Source organism: Lissotriton helveticus, chromosome 11 (assembly GCF_964261635.1).
Source record: "Lissotriton helveticus chromosome 11, aLisHel1.1, whole genome shotgun sequence".
Lineage (NCBI taxonomy): Eukaryota > Metazoa > Chordata > Amphibia > Caudata > Salamandridae > Lissotriton > Lissotriton helveticus.
Window position 1 is genome coordinate 464,677,382 of NC_136072.1, and position 20,242 is coordinate 464,697,623.

General features: G+C 44.2%; 1 protein-coding gene across 1 annotated transcript in view; it reads left to right on the forward strand.

Moving 5' to 3' along the window:
- INPP5D (inositol polyphosphate-5-phosphatase D) overlaps positions 1–20,242 on the forward strand; it is an 809,167-nt gene that overhangs the window by 611,459 nt on the left and 177,466 nt on the right. The window contains exon 22 of the mRNA XM_078666020.1: positions 1,014–1,101. Coding sequence (XP_078522146.1) covers positions 1,014–1,101 — 88 coding nt within the window. The remainder of the gene's footprint in view (positions 1–1,013; positions 1,102–20,242) is intronic.

Consider the following 20,242-nt stretch of genomic DNA (forward strand, 5'->3'; position numbering starts at 1 on the left):
AATGTTATTTCACCATTGCATTTCTGCATGCTACTTAATGGGTATTATTACGTTTAACATAGTTCCTCTTTATCTCTTGTACTCTGTTCTTACTTCCTCTTCTTTTCTTTTCCATGTAAAGAAAGAGGATATGTTGTAAGGTCATTATTTGTCTTCCTCCTTTTCTCCCTGTCTTCCCTCTTTGTTCAGCCTGAGCATATTTAGAATGTTGTACGGTGTCACAGAATGTGGGGTGACTCATGTAAGTCCGTTGACTTCAGGCTGAGCAGAAATAGGCTGCTCCTGGTGGGGCCTTCATACCAACTTACTTACTGGCCTACCTACCACCTTGGCTACTTACCTTATCACCTCTGTAATTAAATTTACCAATAAACTACAACTTGGAACTACTACCTGGACTCTTGTGGAGTTTCTGCTATGACAGCAGTATCTGCTAACTGGTGTCCCAAAAACCATAATGGCTTCTTTAGGCTCCATTCCCGACAAAATCAAAGAAATCTGTCAACATCAGCGCTGGCCTCACATTACGTAAACGGTCACCCATCAAGAACCGCTGTTTCTTTAAAATAGCTGTCCTTACGTATGAACCACTGAATCTCAACACAACTTAAAAAAAATTAAAACCTGCCAGTGTCTTCCATGACCTCAGAAGTTTCGAAAACTTTACCCACGAAATCCCAATTTTGAAGAAAAGTGCAAGCACACTTATGAGGTCCTTCTCTGCAATTCTGCCTATACTTACTGTTTATCTAAAAAGATCTATTATGACACCTAAAAATAAATGCAACTATTTTACTTTTGTTCGTATAATATGTGTAAACCGATGGGGATTACCTAATCGATAAACTGATAAGCCCATTTATTTACGTCTTCAGGGCATAGGTTTTACGATAAATATTTTTTTATGTTCATTAGTGTCTGCTTTCATTCTCATGACCGGTTATTTGATTGAGACCCACACTCACAGGACTACAGAAACGAACTTGCCTGACTCCTCTCTTTCTTTGTTGTAGCTTACACCAATTATTTCAGATCTGGGGTACCTATTGGACCAGCATATCCTGGTGTGCATCAAGTCTTCAGACAGCGATGAGTCCTATGGTAAGCAGCCATCTTGCTTAGGATTCTGTCAATATGTTGCCCATTGAGTTAAATTTGTCTATCTGTGTTGTTCTTTATAGCTGTTAAAAGTCTTACCGCACTCTGAAAAACAACAAGCTTTACTTTATCTATTGAGACAAAAAACCTTTCATGGGAAGCCATCTCTTGACATTAAAGATCAACTTCTTGACCAAACTTTGTTGTTTGCAGCAAGTGTTCATCTCAGCATTTGAGAGATAAGTTTCAGTAGAGTCCATGGGGCATATTTACAAGCACCTTGTGCTGCTGGTGCGTCACTTTTTTTGACGTACCGACGGCGCAGTGTGATGCTCCATATTTACAAGGCCACCTAGAGCCAACCTGCATGGTTTTTCGTGGCCTTGTAAATGCGGCCCCTTTTCATGCAGCACTTTCGGTGAAAGGGGCGTGCCATGTATGTTGCTGGTGGGCGTTCCAACGCAACACCCATGGATTCGGCTGTGTTCCCAGATTTACAAAATTTCGGAATCCTGGCAATGCATCAGAATCCTATGCCTCCCCATGTGGTATATAAATAAATAATACCGGATCTAGGTTTTACTGGACATAGCAATAACAGATAGCTCAATAAATAAGAGTCAAGATTCGAGGTAGTAGGAGTTTGCAGGTTTAATACAGCATAAAGGACAGGAACAGGACAACCTGCACGGGAACAGGATGGCAGCGCTGCCGGGGGCAGGATCAGAATCGGCACAACATTTAATAACAGTGCACAAATATATATACTAAAACAGTTACATTACAATGAATTACAGTAGGCGGAGCAGTGGGTGTGGTCAATAGCAGTCGCGAAAGATAAGGGTGAAAATGGGTGTAACAGGGGCGTATACATAGACATGTGATGTAAACGTAACAGAATATGTCATAAATGGGGCGGAAACATGGAGGGGGCTACCTAAGGAGCCGGGACCTCTAACCTAATGGTGCGCGTAAACTGACAATGACGTGTTACTAGGAGAAGCTGGGGGCTATGAACTCTGTGCTAGGAGCAGAGACTGAAGTCTGGAGAGTCAGGGCGACATGTACCTAAACAGTATCTAGTATCTGATGTTTAGAGAACATGTTGATATAAACTAAGAGTCAGGAGGGGAGAGGCTAACGGACTCCAAGACTGGAGCATGCATTATTCTACATGTAGTGCGTGATGAAGAATATTAAATGACCATTAAATGCAGTATTTTCTCTTACATGGAGACGTAAAGGCTAGACAATGACGGAAACTATTGATGCGATTCAGTAGCTTAGGAATGCAGAGAAGGAGGGCTGGACTGATAACTAGAATCATAACATACTCTTGGCAGACTCGTAGGCAGAGCCAGGCTGAGCCGGGCACTGTGAGGCAGGAAGTAAGTGAAGGGTCGAGGATACAGGTGGGGGCTGTATCGCTCCTCAGCGAGGCTCAGGAGACAGGAGCTGAATCTGGTGTCCGGGCCCTTTTGAGGCCTAGAAACGGGGACTTTACAATGAAATAACGTGCACACTGAGAAACGTGGCAACGTAACTTTACATAGGCCTGATACTCGTAGCTTTCACGAGAACTGGAAACTGGCATACGAGTGATGGACACAACTGTAATTGCGTCTTTAATCAAACATGGGGGATACATATGCATATTTAATCATGCACACATAACATAAGATGGAGGACTCGTAGGGACACAGAACATGGCAAAATTTACTTTTCCACATTCCCTCCTTGTCACTACGTTTCCATCAGGAAACATCAATATTCATGATACCATCTATCATTTCATACAGTATCATTTGCTCGTCTCGAGTTTTCTTGGAACTGGATTTAGGACGGGACTTGGGACTAGGAACACATGATGTAGCACAAATGCCGCAAATCGCAGGGCCACATTGTAAACAGAGGCAGCAACTGAATATGATCGCTACTGCAATACCCAGAAATGACAATACTTTCCATCCCCAGGCGGAAATTATATTCCAGAACCAACCGGACCATGTCCAGGTGCCTGGATCTTGGTGTAACATATGGGCAATTTTATGGAGTCTGGTAATAGCTGAATAAACAGACGGCGCGTTATTAGGAATGAAAATGCAGCAACTAGATCCGATGACTCTACAGGCCCCGCCCCTATCGGCCAGTATGACGTCAAGGACGAGACGATTCTGGAGCACGACAATTCTCATAAAGGATTGTTCTTCGGTTAAGTTACCTAGAGCAGAAGTAGTCTCAATCACTACTGCTTCAAGTGTTCTGGTTAATCTACGTATCAGTTTACTATTTACAACAGTACCTAAGTAGGGGAAGACACCTTTATTGATATCTATGTATTGTTCTAGAGCAGTTTCAGTATAATCGACAATCGGGAGATTTCTCTTGTGTCTAGTATGTACTAGGTGGGAATTCCTATAATAGTCAGGTGGGGCTAGGAAAACTGGTGGCAGTAGGAAGGCAATGTAACATGTACCCTCCCAATCGAGGGGCAGACGAACATATGCGGTCTGACCACAAACAAAATAAGAATGACGTGAAGCTTTGAAAATAGATTTCCTACTGTCACTATACTTGACAATAGTAGTACAATCACTATGGCCTACATGTACGGAACCATTATTTCGGACACATAATTCACCTTTGACTGGTAGTACTGAAATAGCAGGTAAGTCTGGAGTAGAATCAGACTGAACATTCAGGACCATGAAATTCGAAGAATAATTACCTAGATTATAAACTTCATTCTCTAGATCTAACCCTGTTCTGTGGGGAAGACCTTGCTTGTCTGGAAACATGTACTGTTCAGAAAAGACAAATCTGTTGAGGATGACGTTAACGTGGACCATGCTCCACACGAACCATTATGTGAAAATGGATAAGGAAAGAGTGGCAGAACTCCCTTCGGTGCCTGGAAAGGGGGGAGTCGACCACACACCCAACAATTTGTGGCATTGTTGGTCTGGTGTGAATAATGTAACATGCGGATAAAAGAGTTATTACGCATAGCAAGACGATAAGAAAGTTCATGAGGAGGCAGATCACTAAACGTGTGCTCTACTGTAACATTAGCAGACTTATTTACATGAGAAACTGAAAAACACAAATAAAATGCATAACTGGTGCAGGAAATCATAATGCTGAAATATAGCAGAAAACATAAAATAATAGTGCAACTTCTAGAGTTCTCACTAACTCTCTCTCTGTGGGGGTCTATTATATACATGTCAGAAACCGGTCTAACCGTTTCACCTAGGGGAGGACTTAGACAATCAAACTGGCTGACTTATTTTACTAGACCTTAGTTTAAGCTTATACTCCTGTTGCGGAGTTTTCTCTAACAGGGAGGGGTTCGTAGTAATGTCTTTTGCGGGACAGTCCTTAAGAATAGTACTTTGGCAGTCTTTAAGATCCTCGGAAATGTTCTTTGAAACAGGTTTCAATCCAAAAAATCTTTTCACATGTGACAGGTGGACCCAGCCCTTCCTGCCTTCCAGCTTGACGGCAGTACGGGTGGCCAGGAGGACCTGTCGGGGTTCCTTCCAGCGAGGCTCCAGCGGACTTGAACGATCAAAGTTCCTGACCAAAACCATGCATCCGGGAACGATTTCATGCGGTGCCACCTCGGTATTGTCTGGAAATGCGGCAGCAACCTGTGAACGACAAGAGTTGAGGGCAGACATCAAGGAAGCTAGGTAATCTGTCAGCATATTACTTGAAACATCGGTAATACTTCGAGGTCTAGGTGTACCCCACATATTAGGGGGGCGGCCGAATACGACCTCATAAGGGGACAGACCTGATCTGGAATGTGCGACCATGCGCATATAAAACAAGGCAACTGGCAGAGCTACTAGCCAGTCCACACCTTTCTCTTTGCATACCTTTGCGATTCGGATTTTCAGGGTCTGATTATGTCTCTCTACGAGACCGGCTGCTTCTGGATGGCGTACACAATGGAACTTCCACTGGTACCCTAACAAAAGGGAAACATGTTTCATCAACTCGGATGAGAATGGCTGGCCGTTGTCAGAATATACGACTCTAGGGAGTCCGTAGCGGGGGAAGAATTCACGAACCAACTGCTTGGCTGTGGTCGCGGCTGTGTAATCTGGGACTGGATATGCTTCTGTCCACCTGGACAAAGCGCATACAACTACGAGAACATACTTGAAACCTCGACATCGCTCCATCTGAATATAATCCATCTGGAGGACTTCAAAAGGGTGGTCAGGGGGCTGGAATCCACCTTGTTCCACCGGAACACTTTTACCTGGATTAAACTGACAACATATCATACAGGTACGGACTTTCTGCTTGGCTGCAGCTCGTAAATGCTTGTTGAACTGTGGTAAATAAATAAATAATACCTCTATTTTTGAATGAATAAATGAATAACAGATAGCTCAATAAATGAGAGTCAAGATTCGAGGTAGTAGGAGTTTGCAGGTTTATTACAACATAAAGGACAGGAACAGGACAACCTGCACAGGAATAGGATGGCAGCGCTGCCGGGGGCAGGATCGGAATCGGCGTAACATTTAATAACAGTGCACGATCATATATACTAAAACAGTTGCATTACAATACATACGATAGGCGGAGCAGTGGGTGGAGCAAAGGGTGTGACGCGTAGCAGTCGCGAAAGATAAGGGTGAAAGTAGGTGTAACAGGGCGTATACATAGACATGTGATGCAAACGTAACAGAATATGTCATGAATGGGGCGGAAACATGGAGGGGGCTACCTAAGGAGCTTGGACCTCTGACCTGATGGTGCGCGCAAACTGGCAATGACGTGTTACTAGGAGAAGCTGGGGGCTACGAACTCTGTGCTAGGAGCAGAGACTGAAGTCTGGAGAGTCAGGGCGACATGTACCTAAACAGTATCTAGTATCTGATGTTTAGAGAACATGTTGATAGAATCCAAAAGTTATCGGGGTAAAGGCGAACAGACTCTAAGACTGGAGCATGCATTATTCTACATGTAGTGCGTGATGAAGAATATTAAATGACCATTAAATACAGTATTTCTCTTACATGGAGACGTAAAGGCTAGACTATGACGGAAACTATTGATGCAGTTCAGTAGCTTTAGGAATGCAGAGAAGGAGGGCTGGACTGATAACTAGAATCATAACATACTCTTGGCAGACTCAGAGGCAGAGCCAGGCTGAACCGGGCACTGCAAGGCAGGAAGTAAGTGAAGGGTCGAGGATACAGGTGGGGGCTGTATCGCTCCTCAGCGAGGGCTTCAGGAGACAGGAGCTGAATCTGGTGTCCGGGCCCTTTTGAGGCCTAGAAACGGGGACTTTACAATGGAATAACGTGCACACTGAGAAACGTGGCAACGTAACTTTACATAGGCCTGATATTCGTAGTATTCACGAGAACTGGAAATAGACATACTAGAGATGGACACAACTGTAATTGCGTCATTAATCGAACATGGGGAATACATATGCATATTAATCATGCACAGATAACATATGATGGAGGACGCGTAGGGACACAGAACATGGCAAAATTTACTTTTCCACATTCCCTCCTTGTCACTACGTTTCCATCAGGAAACATCAATATTCATGATACCATCTATCATTTCATACAGTATCATTTGTTCGTCTCGAATTTTCTTGGAACGGGATTTAGAACGGGGCTTGGGACTAGGAATACAAGAGGTAGCACAAATGCCGCAAATCGCAGGGCCACATTGTATACAGAGGCAGCAGCTGAATATGATCGCTACTGCAATACCTAAAAAGGACAATACTTTCCATCCCCAGGCGGAAATTACATTCCAGAACCAACCGGACCATGTCCAGGTGCCTGGATCTTGGTGTAACAGATGGGCAATTTTATGGAGTCTGGTTATAGCTGAATAAACAGACGGCGCGTTATTTGGAATGAAAATGCAGCAACTAGATCCGATGACTCTACAGGCCCCGCCCCTATCGGCCAGTATGACGTCAAGGACGAGACGATTCTGTAAAACGACAACTCTCATAGCAGATTGCTCTTCAGTTAAGTTACCTAGAGCAGAGGCAGTCTCATTAACTACTGCTTCAAGGGTTCTTGTTAACCTACGGATTAGCTTACTATTCTGGATAGGTCCTATAAAGAAGAAGAAACCTCTATTGAAATCTGTATACTGTTCTAGAGCAGTTTCAGTATAATCGACAATTGGGGACTCGATCTCCCTTCTATGTCTAATGTGTACTAGATGTGTATTTCTATGATAATCAGATGGGGCTAGGAAAACTGGTGGCAGTAGGAAGGCAATGTAACAGGTTCCCTCCCAATCGAGGGGCAGACGAACATATGCGGTTTGGCCACAAATAAAATAAGAATGACGTGAAGCTTTGAAAATAGATTTCCCACTGTCACTATACTTGACAATAGTAGTACAATCACTATGTCCTACATGTACGGAACCATTATTTCGGACACATAATTCACCTTTGACTGGTAGTACTGAAATAGCAGGTAAGTCTGGAGTAGTATCAGACTGAACATTCAGGACCATGAAATTCGAAGAATAATTACCTAAATTATAAACCTCATTCTCTAGATCTAACCCTGTTCTGTGGGGAAGACCTTGCTTGTCTGGGAAACATGTACTGTTAAGAAAAGACATATCTGTTGAGGATGACGTTAACGTGGACCATGCTCCACACGAACCATTATGTGAAAATGGATAAGGAAAGAGTGGCAGAACTCCCTTCGGTGTCTGAAAAGGGGGGAGTCGACCACACACCCAACAATTAGTGGCATTGCTGGTCTGGTGTGAATAATGTAACATGCGGATAAAAGAGTTATTACGCATAGCGAGGCGGTAAGAGAGTTCATGAGGCGGCAGATCACTAAACGTGTGCTCTACTGTAACATTAGAAGACTTATTTACATGAGAAACTGGAAAATACAGATAAAATGCATAACTGGTGCAGGAAATCATAATGCTGAGAAATAATATGAAACTTAGAAAAACGATACATCGGATTGAGTTTTGACTAACTCTCTCACTATGGGGGTCTATTTTATACATGTCAGAAACCGGTCTAACCGTTTCACCTAGGGGAGGACTTAGACAATCAAACTGGCTGACTTATTTTACTAGACCTTAACTTATTCTTATACTCCTGTTGCGGAGTTTTCTCTAACAGGGAAGGGTTCGTAACATTGTCTTTTGCGGGACAGTCCTTAAGAATGGTACTTTGGCAGTCCTTTAAATCCTCGGAAATGTTCTTTGAAGCTGGTTTCAATCCATAAAACTTCTTGATGTGCGAAAGATGCACCCAGCCTTTGCGTCCCTCCAACTTCACGGCTGTACGGGTGGCGAGGAGGACCTGTCGGGGCTCCTTCCAGCGAGGCTCCAGCGGACTTGAGCGATCGAAATTTCGCACTAGGACCATGGATCCGGGAACGATTTCATGCGGTGCCACCTCGGTATTGTCTGGAAATGCGGCGGCAACCTGTGAACGACAAGAGTTGAGGGCAGACATCAAGGAAGCTAGGTAATCTGTCAGCATATTACTTGAAACATCGGTAATACTTCGAGGTCTAGGTGTACCCCACATGTTAGGGGGGCGGCCGAAAACGACCTCATACGGGGACAGACCTGATCTGGAATGTGCGACCATGCGCATATAGAACAAAGCGACTGGCAGAGCTACTAGCCAGTCTACACCTTTCTCTTGACAAACTTTTGCAATGCGGATTTTCAGGGTCTGGTTATGTCTCTCTACGAGACCGGCTGCTTCAGGATGGCGTACACAATGGAACTTCCACTGGTACCCTAACAACAGGGAAACATGCTTCATGAGTTCAGATGAGAATGGCTGGCCGTTGTCAGAATACACGACTCTAGGGAGTCCATAACGGGGGAAGAATTCACGAACCAACTGCTTGGCAGTGGTCGCGGCTGTGTAATCTGGAACTGGATATGCTTCTGTCCACCTGGACAAAGCGCATACAACTACAAGGACATACTTGAAACCTCGACATCGCTCCATCTGAATGTAATCCATCTGGAGGACTTCAAAAGGGTGGTCAGGGGGCTGGAATCCACCTTGTTCCACCGGGACACTTTTACCTGGATTAAATTGACAACATATCATACAAGTACGGACTTTCTGCTTGGCTGCAGCTCGTAAATGCTTGTTGAACCAAATATTCTGGATACTGTCTAACATAGCTTTTTCTCCTAAATGTGCTGGACTATGTGCGGTATTAATAATGACTTGAACCATAGAGTCGGGGAGAAACCATGTGGTTCTACCCTTCGTTAACCATCCTTGATCTGTCTGGACCCCTCCTTGTTCAGACCATTTCTTGATTTCATCGGGAGTAGCATGTAACTGGATATCTATGACATCTTGTGTAGGGTCTTTAACTGTCATACATGTAGTCGGATCTGGAGTGTGTGTCGGTGTCTTATTAACTGAAATGTCTGGTGTCTGTGCTGTAAGCTTGGCTGTGCGATCTGCTAGATCATTACCTTGGGAAATAGTGTCAGTAACTTTCGTATGTGCTTTGCACTTCATGATAGCAATGGATGTCGGTAAGTGTATTGCATCTAACAGAGCTTGAATAAGGAGACCATGCTGAATCTTGGTTCCATGAGAAGTCATGAAACCTCTCTCCTGCCAGAGCACTCCAAAGTCGTGTACGACTCCAAATGCGTAACGTGAATCTGTGTAAATATTAACTTTCAGGTTCTTAGCGTGTATGCAGGCTTGAGTCAGAGCAACTAGCTCTGCTGCTTGAGCAGACAGGGTGTCAATACGGTGTGTTTCAATAACTTCAGTGTCAGTAGTCACTGCATACGCGGCGACTAGTTCTCCTGTACTTGTTCTCATGCATGAACCATCCACATAAAGTGTCAGGTCTGGATCTGGTAATGGAATATCTGTCAGATCTTGTCTTGGCTTTGTCATGATGTTAACTACTTCCACACAGTCATGTGTGGCAGGATTTGAATTAGCTGATGGTAACAGTGTAGCAGGATTTAGAACGTTGCAGCGTCTGATTTCGATGTGCGGCTGGAACAGTGTCAATTCATAACCTGTTAAACGTGCAATTGTCAAGTGCTGAGTTTGTGTTCGGTTTAAAAGAACTTCCACGGAGTGTGGAACTTGTACTGTCAGGGAGTGTCCTAATACTATGGAATCACTTTGTCTGATAGCTAGTGCTGTGGCTGCAACTGAATTGAGGCACGCAGGCAGAGCCTGGGCTACAGGATCTAATGTGCTCGAAAAATAAGCACAAGGCTTGTATTGTCCTGCTTGATCTTGTGTGAGAACAGATAATGCTGTACCTTCACGTTCTGTGACAAAAAGTGTAAAAGGCTTACTGTAGTTCGGTGTAGCTAGAACTGGAGCTTGGCATAGGGCTTTCTTTAACTCATTAAAACTAAGTGTATGTTCAGATGTCCAAGGGAGAACAGTCGATACGGCTGCCTCCTGTGTCGTTAAGTGTATCAGTGGCTTAGCTAGAAATGCATACTGAGGAATCCATTGTCTGCAATAAGAAGTAAGGCCGATAAAAGCACGTACCTCCTTCTGGGTCTTGGGCTGAGGAAGACTCGCTATTAACTGGATACGGTCAGGTGTCAACTGCCTACCCCTCTTGGACAGTAAGTGTCCTAAGTAGACCACTTGCTGGACACAGAATTGAAGCTTAGAAGGGGACACCTTGTGCCCCATCTCGGCTAGGAAATACAAGACTGTAAGTGAGGCTCGCTCGCAAGCATGTTCAGAACGGGCTGTGATCAGTAGATCATCGACATACTGGAGCAGGGCAGTGTCAGTTGGCATGTGAATGTTGTCTAGTTGTCTCTTAAGTGCTTGACTGTAAATACTAGGGCTTTCTGTGAAACCTTGAGGAGCGCGTGTGAACATATAGCTCCTTCCATTTAAACAAAATCCGAAAAGAAACTGGCTGTCTGGATGAATGGGGACACTGAAAAACGCGTTCTTGAGGTCTATGACAGTGAAAAATGTGGCTTCGGAATCAATGGCTGTCAATAGGGAAGAAATATCTGGGACAACTGGGTACTGGGGAATAATACATTTATTAAGTTCTCGGAGGTCAATCACTAATCGATATACTGGGGGTGCATTTGGATCAGTACGTTTCATGACTGGGATGATCGGAGAATTACATACATTGGAGTCAGTTTCTACCACTACTCCTTGAGCCATGAGCTCGTCAATAATTTTGGATAAGGCTGCTACAGCCTCAGGTGGCAATCTGTACTGTCTGATTCGTGGTAACACTACACCTGGCTTAAGAGTCACACGATGGGGTGTGATTTGCATAAAACCAACATCAGTTGGACCTTGCGCTCATAGATGCTGCGGGACATTGGACAATCTCGGATCAAAATCTCGCAATACATAGTGACCCTTGAAGTCACGAAGAAACAATCGTATTCCCTCTGGGGAACAGCATATAACTGCACCCAATTCTTTCAGTGTTTTAATGCCTAATAAATTTTCTGGACATGACTTCGTAAGTAACAGATCAGTAGTGCGGGACAATGGACCTACTTCTAGAGTAACTGGCTTTGAAATTTCATTTACGATAGGCTTTCCTGAAAATCCAAGGGAAATATTTCTAGAGCCTGAGAGCGGAGCCCCTGGAACTTCGGCGTGACTTATAGTGGTCCTACTTGCCCCTGTATCAATCAGAAACTTTCTGTCTTTCCCTAGTACTTGACTATGAACATAGGGACCTTCTTGATCTACAGGTATCTCGATGAGAGGCAAGCCTACCTCCCTCTCTAGGCTGTTTCATGAATATGGCTGATACTCTGGATACTCGGACTGTGCATACTGATACATCTGCTGTGTAACATGCTGTGTTGCAGCAATAGGCTGCGGTACAGTAACTGTCTGTTGTGCATTCTGTGGCTGAGAAGTCTGTGAAACTTGTTCTTGTCTAGGCGGACGTGGTCTTTCTTTAGTCTTACCGGTAGCTATGTTGTGTTTCAGAACTGCACACTCGTTTATAAAATGACCTGGCTGTTTACAATAATTGCAGTTCCCTTTAACGGGAGCTGCAGAATGACTGGCTTGATTCGGCCCCCTCTTCTGACTGTCTTGTGGAACAGATTGTGCGACTAGTACTTTCATTTTCGTGTCTTTCATACGTTTTCTCTCGTGTTCTTGCTCTTCTCTGATTCTATTCTGGTGATATTGAAGCATCTGTAACATCTGGGACGGGGTATTAGCTTGCCAGGTACTTTCGACTTTCAAAACTCGATTCTTAACTTGTGGACTTGAATTCTCGACTAATTTAGTAACAAAAAGATGAGGGTATGACTCACTACTTGTCTTGAGGCCACTGTTTATGATAAAACATTTTTCAAATCTAGAATAAAAATCACTAGTGTCTTCGTCTTGTTTCTGTTTACAGGCTGAGATTGCATCCCAGTCTTCCTTTTTAGTTGCTAATAGTCTGGGCAAAACTTGTATTAATAGTTCAGGTAATTCTTTACATTTATCTCCAAGACCGGTACCTGGTACTCGTATCTTATCTTCAGCTTCTAGAACTGCCCAATCGATCTTTTTCTCTCCTACCTCCCATTCTTTTTCCTTGAGTTTCTCATATACCCCTGCGGGCAACAGGACCTTTAGCATTTTAATAATATCTGGATACGTGTATTCTCCCATACGGAGCATGTCTTTCAATTCTCGGTGGAACCCTGCTGGATCTTTATCATGACAGGGAATTAACTTTTTCATCTCTAAGAGTTCCATCTTTGTAATCGGGGTGTAAACAAACACTCGTTGCATTTCACCACCCTCTGTCTTAACTGGATGCACTTCTCGTAACGGATTCTGTCTGTCTATGTAAAAGGGTTTACTTTCTGGGGGTGAGACATGAACAAAATGTGGGTTCAGAAACATACTATATTTGTGGCGCTGTTCTAGAATGACACTAATTAAATCGGTACCTAAACCTTTCCATTTATACTGGAGTAACTCGTTCAGGACATCGTGTAACGGACCTGGATCAGAATGTTGACCCTCATACAATGTAATGAGGTGTTGAATCATATACATACCCGCCAGTCGCTGCTCGGCTGGGGGCATTTTCAGAAACATTTGTGCCACTATTTCGTCTGGAAAAGTGGTAGAATCAGTAATCCATCGGACTGCTGATCGGACTAGTTCTTGTTCATGCATAGTACTTAACTCGCTATAACCGATTCGTGATTTCAGAATGTGATCGGTAGCTTGAAATACTTGTTCTAGAGAACCTTGTTCTAGTGCTGGATGATGAAAAACTGGCTTGTGTTCTAGGCGTAAATGGCGATCTGGAAATCTAGATTTTCCTGCATACGCTATCCTAGTGGGATTTTCGTCCTCTACCTCTTCAGTATCAGAGTTACTTTCTTTCTCGCTTACTCGTGTTTCTTTGCGTTGTTCGTGTATCCTTATTATTTCTTTACGAATCTTCTTGTACATACTCTCTATACTACCGATAGTCTTGTGCTTACCCTCGGCTATATTATCACTCCATTTTGTCAGGACTTTCATTTCGACTTGATCTTTGGTCGGATAATCTTGTTCTCGTATTAAACAATTAATCAGAAACTTTAATAGCATGAGCTGGACTTCAACTTTTCTTTGGCACATGACGTCACTAATACTTTCTGGATCATTCCCTGTACGGATGAAACGATATATTCTGTCTAGATCCTCTTTCATATCTGGTAGGGTGACTAGATACTCGGTCACCTTTCTCACGCGTAATGAATATAATACCATATTATCCTCGCCTGGGACTGGATCATAGCCACATTCGTTAAGGGCTTTTCTTATTTCTGCAACAGACTGATATCTGGGCGTACGCTGTGACGCTTGTACATGTAATTCGGCTAACGTTAAACGTTTGTGTGGCGGCGGGGTCTGAGGAGGACCTCCTCCTGCGGCCCCTAAACTAGAGTCGTCTACTGATGCTCTTCGTCCTGGCAGAGTGGGAAATGGAAATGCAGGCTGGACTTGTATGGCGGGCTGGATCGGGGGCACCGTAACAGGTACTCCGGTGTCTGGAGGAGCGGGAAGTGCCTGATTTACAGGGACTGGCGGAGCGGGATTCGCATATTCTGGGACTGTGTCGTCCAAATAGGACGAAATGAAAATATCAGCTGCGGTCGGTTTGTGATGTAGCTTGGTCGGAACTAGTGGTGGCGGAAAGTTACTGGATGCCTCCGGGGTCGCTTTTGGCAAGCCCTCGGCAAGAAGAGGATACATACCCTTAATAAGAGCATGCCTCTGTCTGTCTGACTGTTCGGTTTTGACTCGTTCACCAATCTCGATTAATTCTTTTTCTTGTGCTCGTTCTAAGGATTCTCTACTTAGTTCAGACTTTCTGATTTCCTTTTCGGTTCTTTTATGAGATTCTTTGCGCCATAACTCGATGGCATCTTTCTGTGACTGTCTGGCTTTCTTTTTCCATAATGCTTCTTCTACTCGCATGATGCACTCGGCATCCCATGTGCCTGATACGGGCCATCTATACTTTTCCTCTAACTGTTTGGTATACTCTACCCATAAATCTAGATATAATATGGCGCTTATGCCATGCTTCTGATACATAAAATGACCTGGACTGTCCCTAGGCGGGACAGGAACTGCTGCTTCTAGCAGACCTTTTCTAGTTTTTAACTGACGCAGTTTTGAAAAGAGCGGCATGACTGAACTATAATCTGGACACAATACAATACACAATAAACACGATAATTACTTCACACTCATACCACGACATTAAAGTACATGAATAACATTCAGAATAACAGTTCGAACAGAATACTACCTGGAATACGGAAAACAGAATACATGAATTTTCTCGAGAACAGAACTGACTAGAACAGAAACTAGATGCACTGCTGAAACAGTACGAAACTCACCGGTCTCATAAAGAGACACGTCAGGACCCGCATCCACCGAAGTGGACACTTCGTTTGTGGGTCTGTGTACCACCAACCCACAGACCAGAGACAATTAGATTGACCCTGTCTAGATACTACCCCAGCAACGGTACTCACCGGGCAGCAAGAACGGAAGGCCTCAGACTGGACGGGACTGCTTCGACGCCGGACGGACGAACTTCGGACTTCTGTTACGGGTGGGCCTCCGGATACCTCGGACTCTCGGCTTGGGCTCTGGTCGGGACTCGCCGCGTTCCTCCACCGTCTCGTCTGGATGCTGGACCGCCTCCTCCGTCTCCTCCGTGGGCCTGAGGGATACTTGAAGCAGAAATATCTGCCGGTGCGCAGAAGAGTTCCGTCACGACTGCAGAGGGTCAGGGGGTCGGCGTGGCTTCACCGACGCGTGGGGAAAGGGCAAGTCCCTATTCGGGCGCCATTATGTGGTAAATAAATAAATAATACCTCTATTTTTGAATGAATAAATGAATAACAGATAGCTCAATAAATAAGAGTCAAGATTCGAGGTAGTAGGAGTTTGCAGGTTTATTACAACATAAAGGACAGGAACAGGACAACCTGCACAGGAATAGGATGGCAGCGCTGCCGGGGGCAGGATCGGAATCGGCGTAACATTTAATAACAGTGCACGATCATATATACTAAAACAGTTGCATTACAATACATACGATAGGCGGAGCAGTGGGTGGAGCAAAGGGTGTGACGCGTAGCAGTCGCGAAAGATAAGGGTGAAAGTAGGTGTAACAGGGCGTATACATAGACATGTGATGCAAACGTAACAGAATATGTCATGAATGGGGCGGAAACATGGAGGGGGCTACCTAAGGAGCTGGGACCTCTGACCTGATGGTGCGCGCAAACTGGCAATGACGTGTTACTAGGAGAAGCTGGGGGCTACGAACTCTGTGCTAGGAGCAGAGACTGAAGTCTGGAGAGTCAGGGCGACATGTACCTAAACAGTATCTAGTATCTGATGTTTAGAGAACATGTTGATAGAATCCAAAAGTTATCGGGGTAAAGGCGAACAGACTCTAAGACTGGAGCATGCATTATTCTACATGTAGTGCGTGATGAAGAATATTAAATGACCATTAAATACAGTATTTCTCTTACATGGAGACGTAAAGGCTAGACTATGACGGAAACTATTGATGCAGTTCAGTAGCTTTAGGAATGCAGAGAAGGAGGGCTGGACTGATAACTAGAATCATAACATACTCTTGGCAGACTCAGAGGCAGAGCCAGGCTGAACCGGGCACTGCAAGGCAGGAAGTAAGTGAAGGGTCGAGGATACAGGTGGGGGCTGTATCGCTCCTCAGCGAGGGCTTCAGGAGACAGGAGCTGAATCTGGTGTCCGGGCCCTTTTGAGGCCTAGAAACGGGGACTTTACAATGGAATAACGTGCACACTGAGAAACGTGGCAACGTAACTTTACATAGGCCTGATATTCGTAGTATTCACGAGAACTGGAAATAGACATACTAGAGATGGACACAACTGTAATTGCGTCATTAATCGAACATGGGGAATACATATGCATATTAATCATGCACAGATAACATATGATGGAGGACGCGTAGGGACACAGAACATGGCAAAATTTACTTTTCCACAGAACCAAATGTTCTGGATACTGTCTAACATAGCTTTTTCTCCTAAATGTGCTGGACTATGTGCGGTATTGATAATGACTTGAACCATAGAGTCGGGGAGAAACCATGTGGCTTTACCCTTCGTTACCCATCCCTGATCTGTCTGGACCCCTCCTTGTTCGGACCATTTCTTGATTTCCTCGGGAGTAGCATGTAACTGGATATCTATGACATCTTGAGTGGGGTCCTTAACTGTCATACAGGTAGTCGGATCTGGAGTGTATGTCGGTGTCTTATTAACTGGAATGTCTGGTGTCTGTGCTGTAAGCTTGGCTGTGCGATCTGCTAGATCATTACCTTGAGAAATAGTGTCAGTAACTTTCGTATGTGCTTTGCATTTCATGATAGCAATAGATGTCGGTAAGTGTATGGCATCTAACAGAGCTTGAATAAGGAGACCATGCTGAATCTTGGTTCCATGAGAAGTCATGAAACCTCTCTCCTGCCAGAGCACTCCGAAGTCGTGTACGACTCCAAATGCGTAACTTGAATCTGTGTAAACATTAACTTTCAGGTTCTTGGCGTGTATGCAGGCTTGTGTCAGAGCAACTAGCTCTGCTGCTTGAGCAGACAGGGTGTCAATACGGTGTGTTTCTATAACTTCAGTGTCAGTAGTCACTGCATACGCGGCTACTAGTTCTCCTGTACTTGTTCTCATACATGAACCATCCACATAAAGTGTCAGGTCGGGATCTGGTAATGGAATATCTGTCAGATCTTGTCTTGGCTTAGTCATAATATTAACTACTTCCACACAGTCGTGTGTGGCAGGATTTGAATTTACTGACGGTAACAGTGTGGCAGGATTTAGAACGTTGCAGCGTCTGATTTCTATGTGTGGCTGGAACAGTGTCAATTCATAACCTGTTAAACGTGCAATTGTCAAGTGCTGAGTCTGTGTTCGGTTTAAAAGAACTTCCACGGAGTGTGGGACTTGTACTGTCAAGGAATGTCCTAATACTATGGAATCACTTTGTCTGATAGCTAGTGCTGTGGCTGCAACTGACTTGAGGCACGCAGGCAGAGCCTGGGCTACAGGATCTAATGTGCTCGAAAAATAAGCACAGGGCTTGTATTGTCCTGCTTGATCTTGTGTGAGAACAGATAATGCTGTACCTTCCCGTTCTGTGACGAAAAGTGTAAAAGGCTTACTGTAGTTCGGTGTTGCTAGAACTGGAGCTTGGCATAGAGCTTTCTTTAACTCATTAAAACTAAGTGTATGTTCAGATGTCCAAGGGAGGACAGTCGATACGGCTGCCTCCTGTGTCGTTAACTGTATCAGTGGTTTAGCTAGAAATGCATACTGAGGAATCCATTGTCTGCAGTAAGAAGTGAGGCCAATAAAAGCACGTACCTCCTTCTGGGTCTTGGGCTGAGGAAGACTCGCTATTAACTGGATACGGTCGGGTGTCAATTGCCTACCCCTCTTGGACAGTAAGTGGCCTAAATAGATCACTTGCTGGACACAGAATTGAAGCTTCGAAGGGGACACCTTGTGCCCCATCTCGGCAAGGAAATACAAGACTGTAAGGGATGCTCGCTCGCAAGCACGTTCAGAACGGGCTGTGATCAGTAGGTCATCGACATACTGGAGCAGGGCAGTGTCAGTTGGCATGTGAATATTGTCTAGTTGTCTCTTAAGTGCTTGACTGTAAATACTTGGACTTTCTGTGAAACCTTGAGGAGCGCGTGTGAACATATAGCTCCTTCCATTTAAACAAAATCCGAAAAGAAACTGGCTGTCTGGATGAATGGGGACACTGAAGAACGCGTTCTTGAGGTCTATGACTGTAAAAAATGAGGCTTCAGAATCAATGGCTGTCAATAGGGAAGAGATATCTGGGACAACTGGGTACTGGGGAATAATACATTTATTAAGCTCTCGGAGATCAATCACTAATCGATATACTGGGGGTGCATTTGGATCAGTACGTTTCATGACTGGAATGATCGGAGAATTACATACATTGGAGTCAGTTTCTACAACTACTCCTTGAGCGATGAGCTCGTCAGTAATTTTGGATAAGGCTGCTACAGCCTCAGGTGGCAATCTGTACTGCCTGATTCGTGGTAACACTACACCTGGCTTGAGAGTCACACGATGGGGTGTGATTTGCATATAACCAACATCAGTTGGACCTTGTGCCCATAGATGCTGCGGAACATTAGACAATCTCGGATCAAAATCTCGTAATACATAGTGACCCTTGAAGTCACGTAGGAACAGTCGTATTCCCTCTGGGGAGCAGCATATGACTGCACCTAATTCTTTCAGTGTCTTAATGCCTAACAGATTTTCTGGACATGACTTCGTAAGTAACAGATCAGTAGTGCGGGACAATGGACCTACTTCTAGAGTAACTGGCTTAGATATCTCGTTTACAATAGGCTTTCCTGAAAATCCAAGGGAAACATTTCTTGAGCCTGAAAGCGGAGCCCCTGGAACTTCGGCGTGACTAATGGTGGTCCTACTTGCCCCTGTATCAATCAAAAACTTTCTGTCTTTCCCTAATACTTGACTATGAACATAGGGACCCTCTTGATCTACAGGTATCTCGATGAGAGGCAAGCCTACCTCCCTCTCTAGGCTGTTTCATGAATATGGCTGATACTCTGGATACTCAGACTGCGCATACTGGTACATCTGCTGTGTAACATGCTGTGTTGCAGCAATAGGCTGCGGTGCTGGAACTGTCTGTTGTGCATTCTGTGGCTGAGAAGTCTGTGAAACTTGTTCTTGTCTAGGCGGACGTGGTCTTTCTTTAGTTTTACCGGTAGCTATATTGTGTTTCAGAACTGCACACTCGTTTATGAAATGACCTGGCTGTTTACAATAATTGCATGTCCCTTTAACGGGAACTGCAGGATGACTGGCTTGATTCGTACCCCTCTTCTGACTGTCTTGTGGAATAGATTGTGCAACTAGTACTTTCATTTTCGTGTCTTTCATACGTTTTCTTTCATGATCTTGCTCTTCTCTGATTCTATTCTGGTGGTATTGGAGCATCTGTAACATCTGGGACGGGGTATTAGCTTGCCAGGTACTTTCGACTTTCAAAACTCGATTCTTAACTTGTGGACTTGAATTCTCGACTAATTTAGTAACAAAAAGATGAGGGTATGACTCGCTACTTGTCTTGAGGCCACTGTTTATACTAAAACATTTCTCGAATCTAGAATAAAAATCACTAGTGTCTTCGTCTTGTTTCTGTTTACAGGCTGAGATTGCATCCCAGTCTTCCTTTTTAGTGGCTAATAATCTTGGCAAAACTTGTATTAATAGTTCTGGTAATTCTTTACATTTCTCTCCTAGACCGGTACCTGGTACTCGTATCTTGTCTTCGGCTTCGAGAACTGCCCAATCTATCTTTTTCTCTCCCACCTCCCATTCTTTTTCCTTGAGTTTTTCATATACCCCTGCGGGCAACAGGACTTTTAACATTTTAATTATATCTGGATACGTGTATTCTCCCATACGGAGCATGTCCTTTAATTCTCGGTGGAACCCTGCTGGATCTTTATCATGACAGGGAATT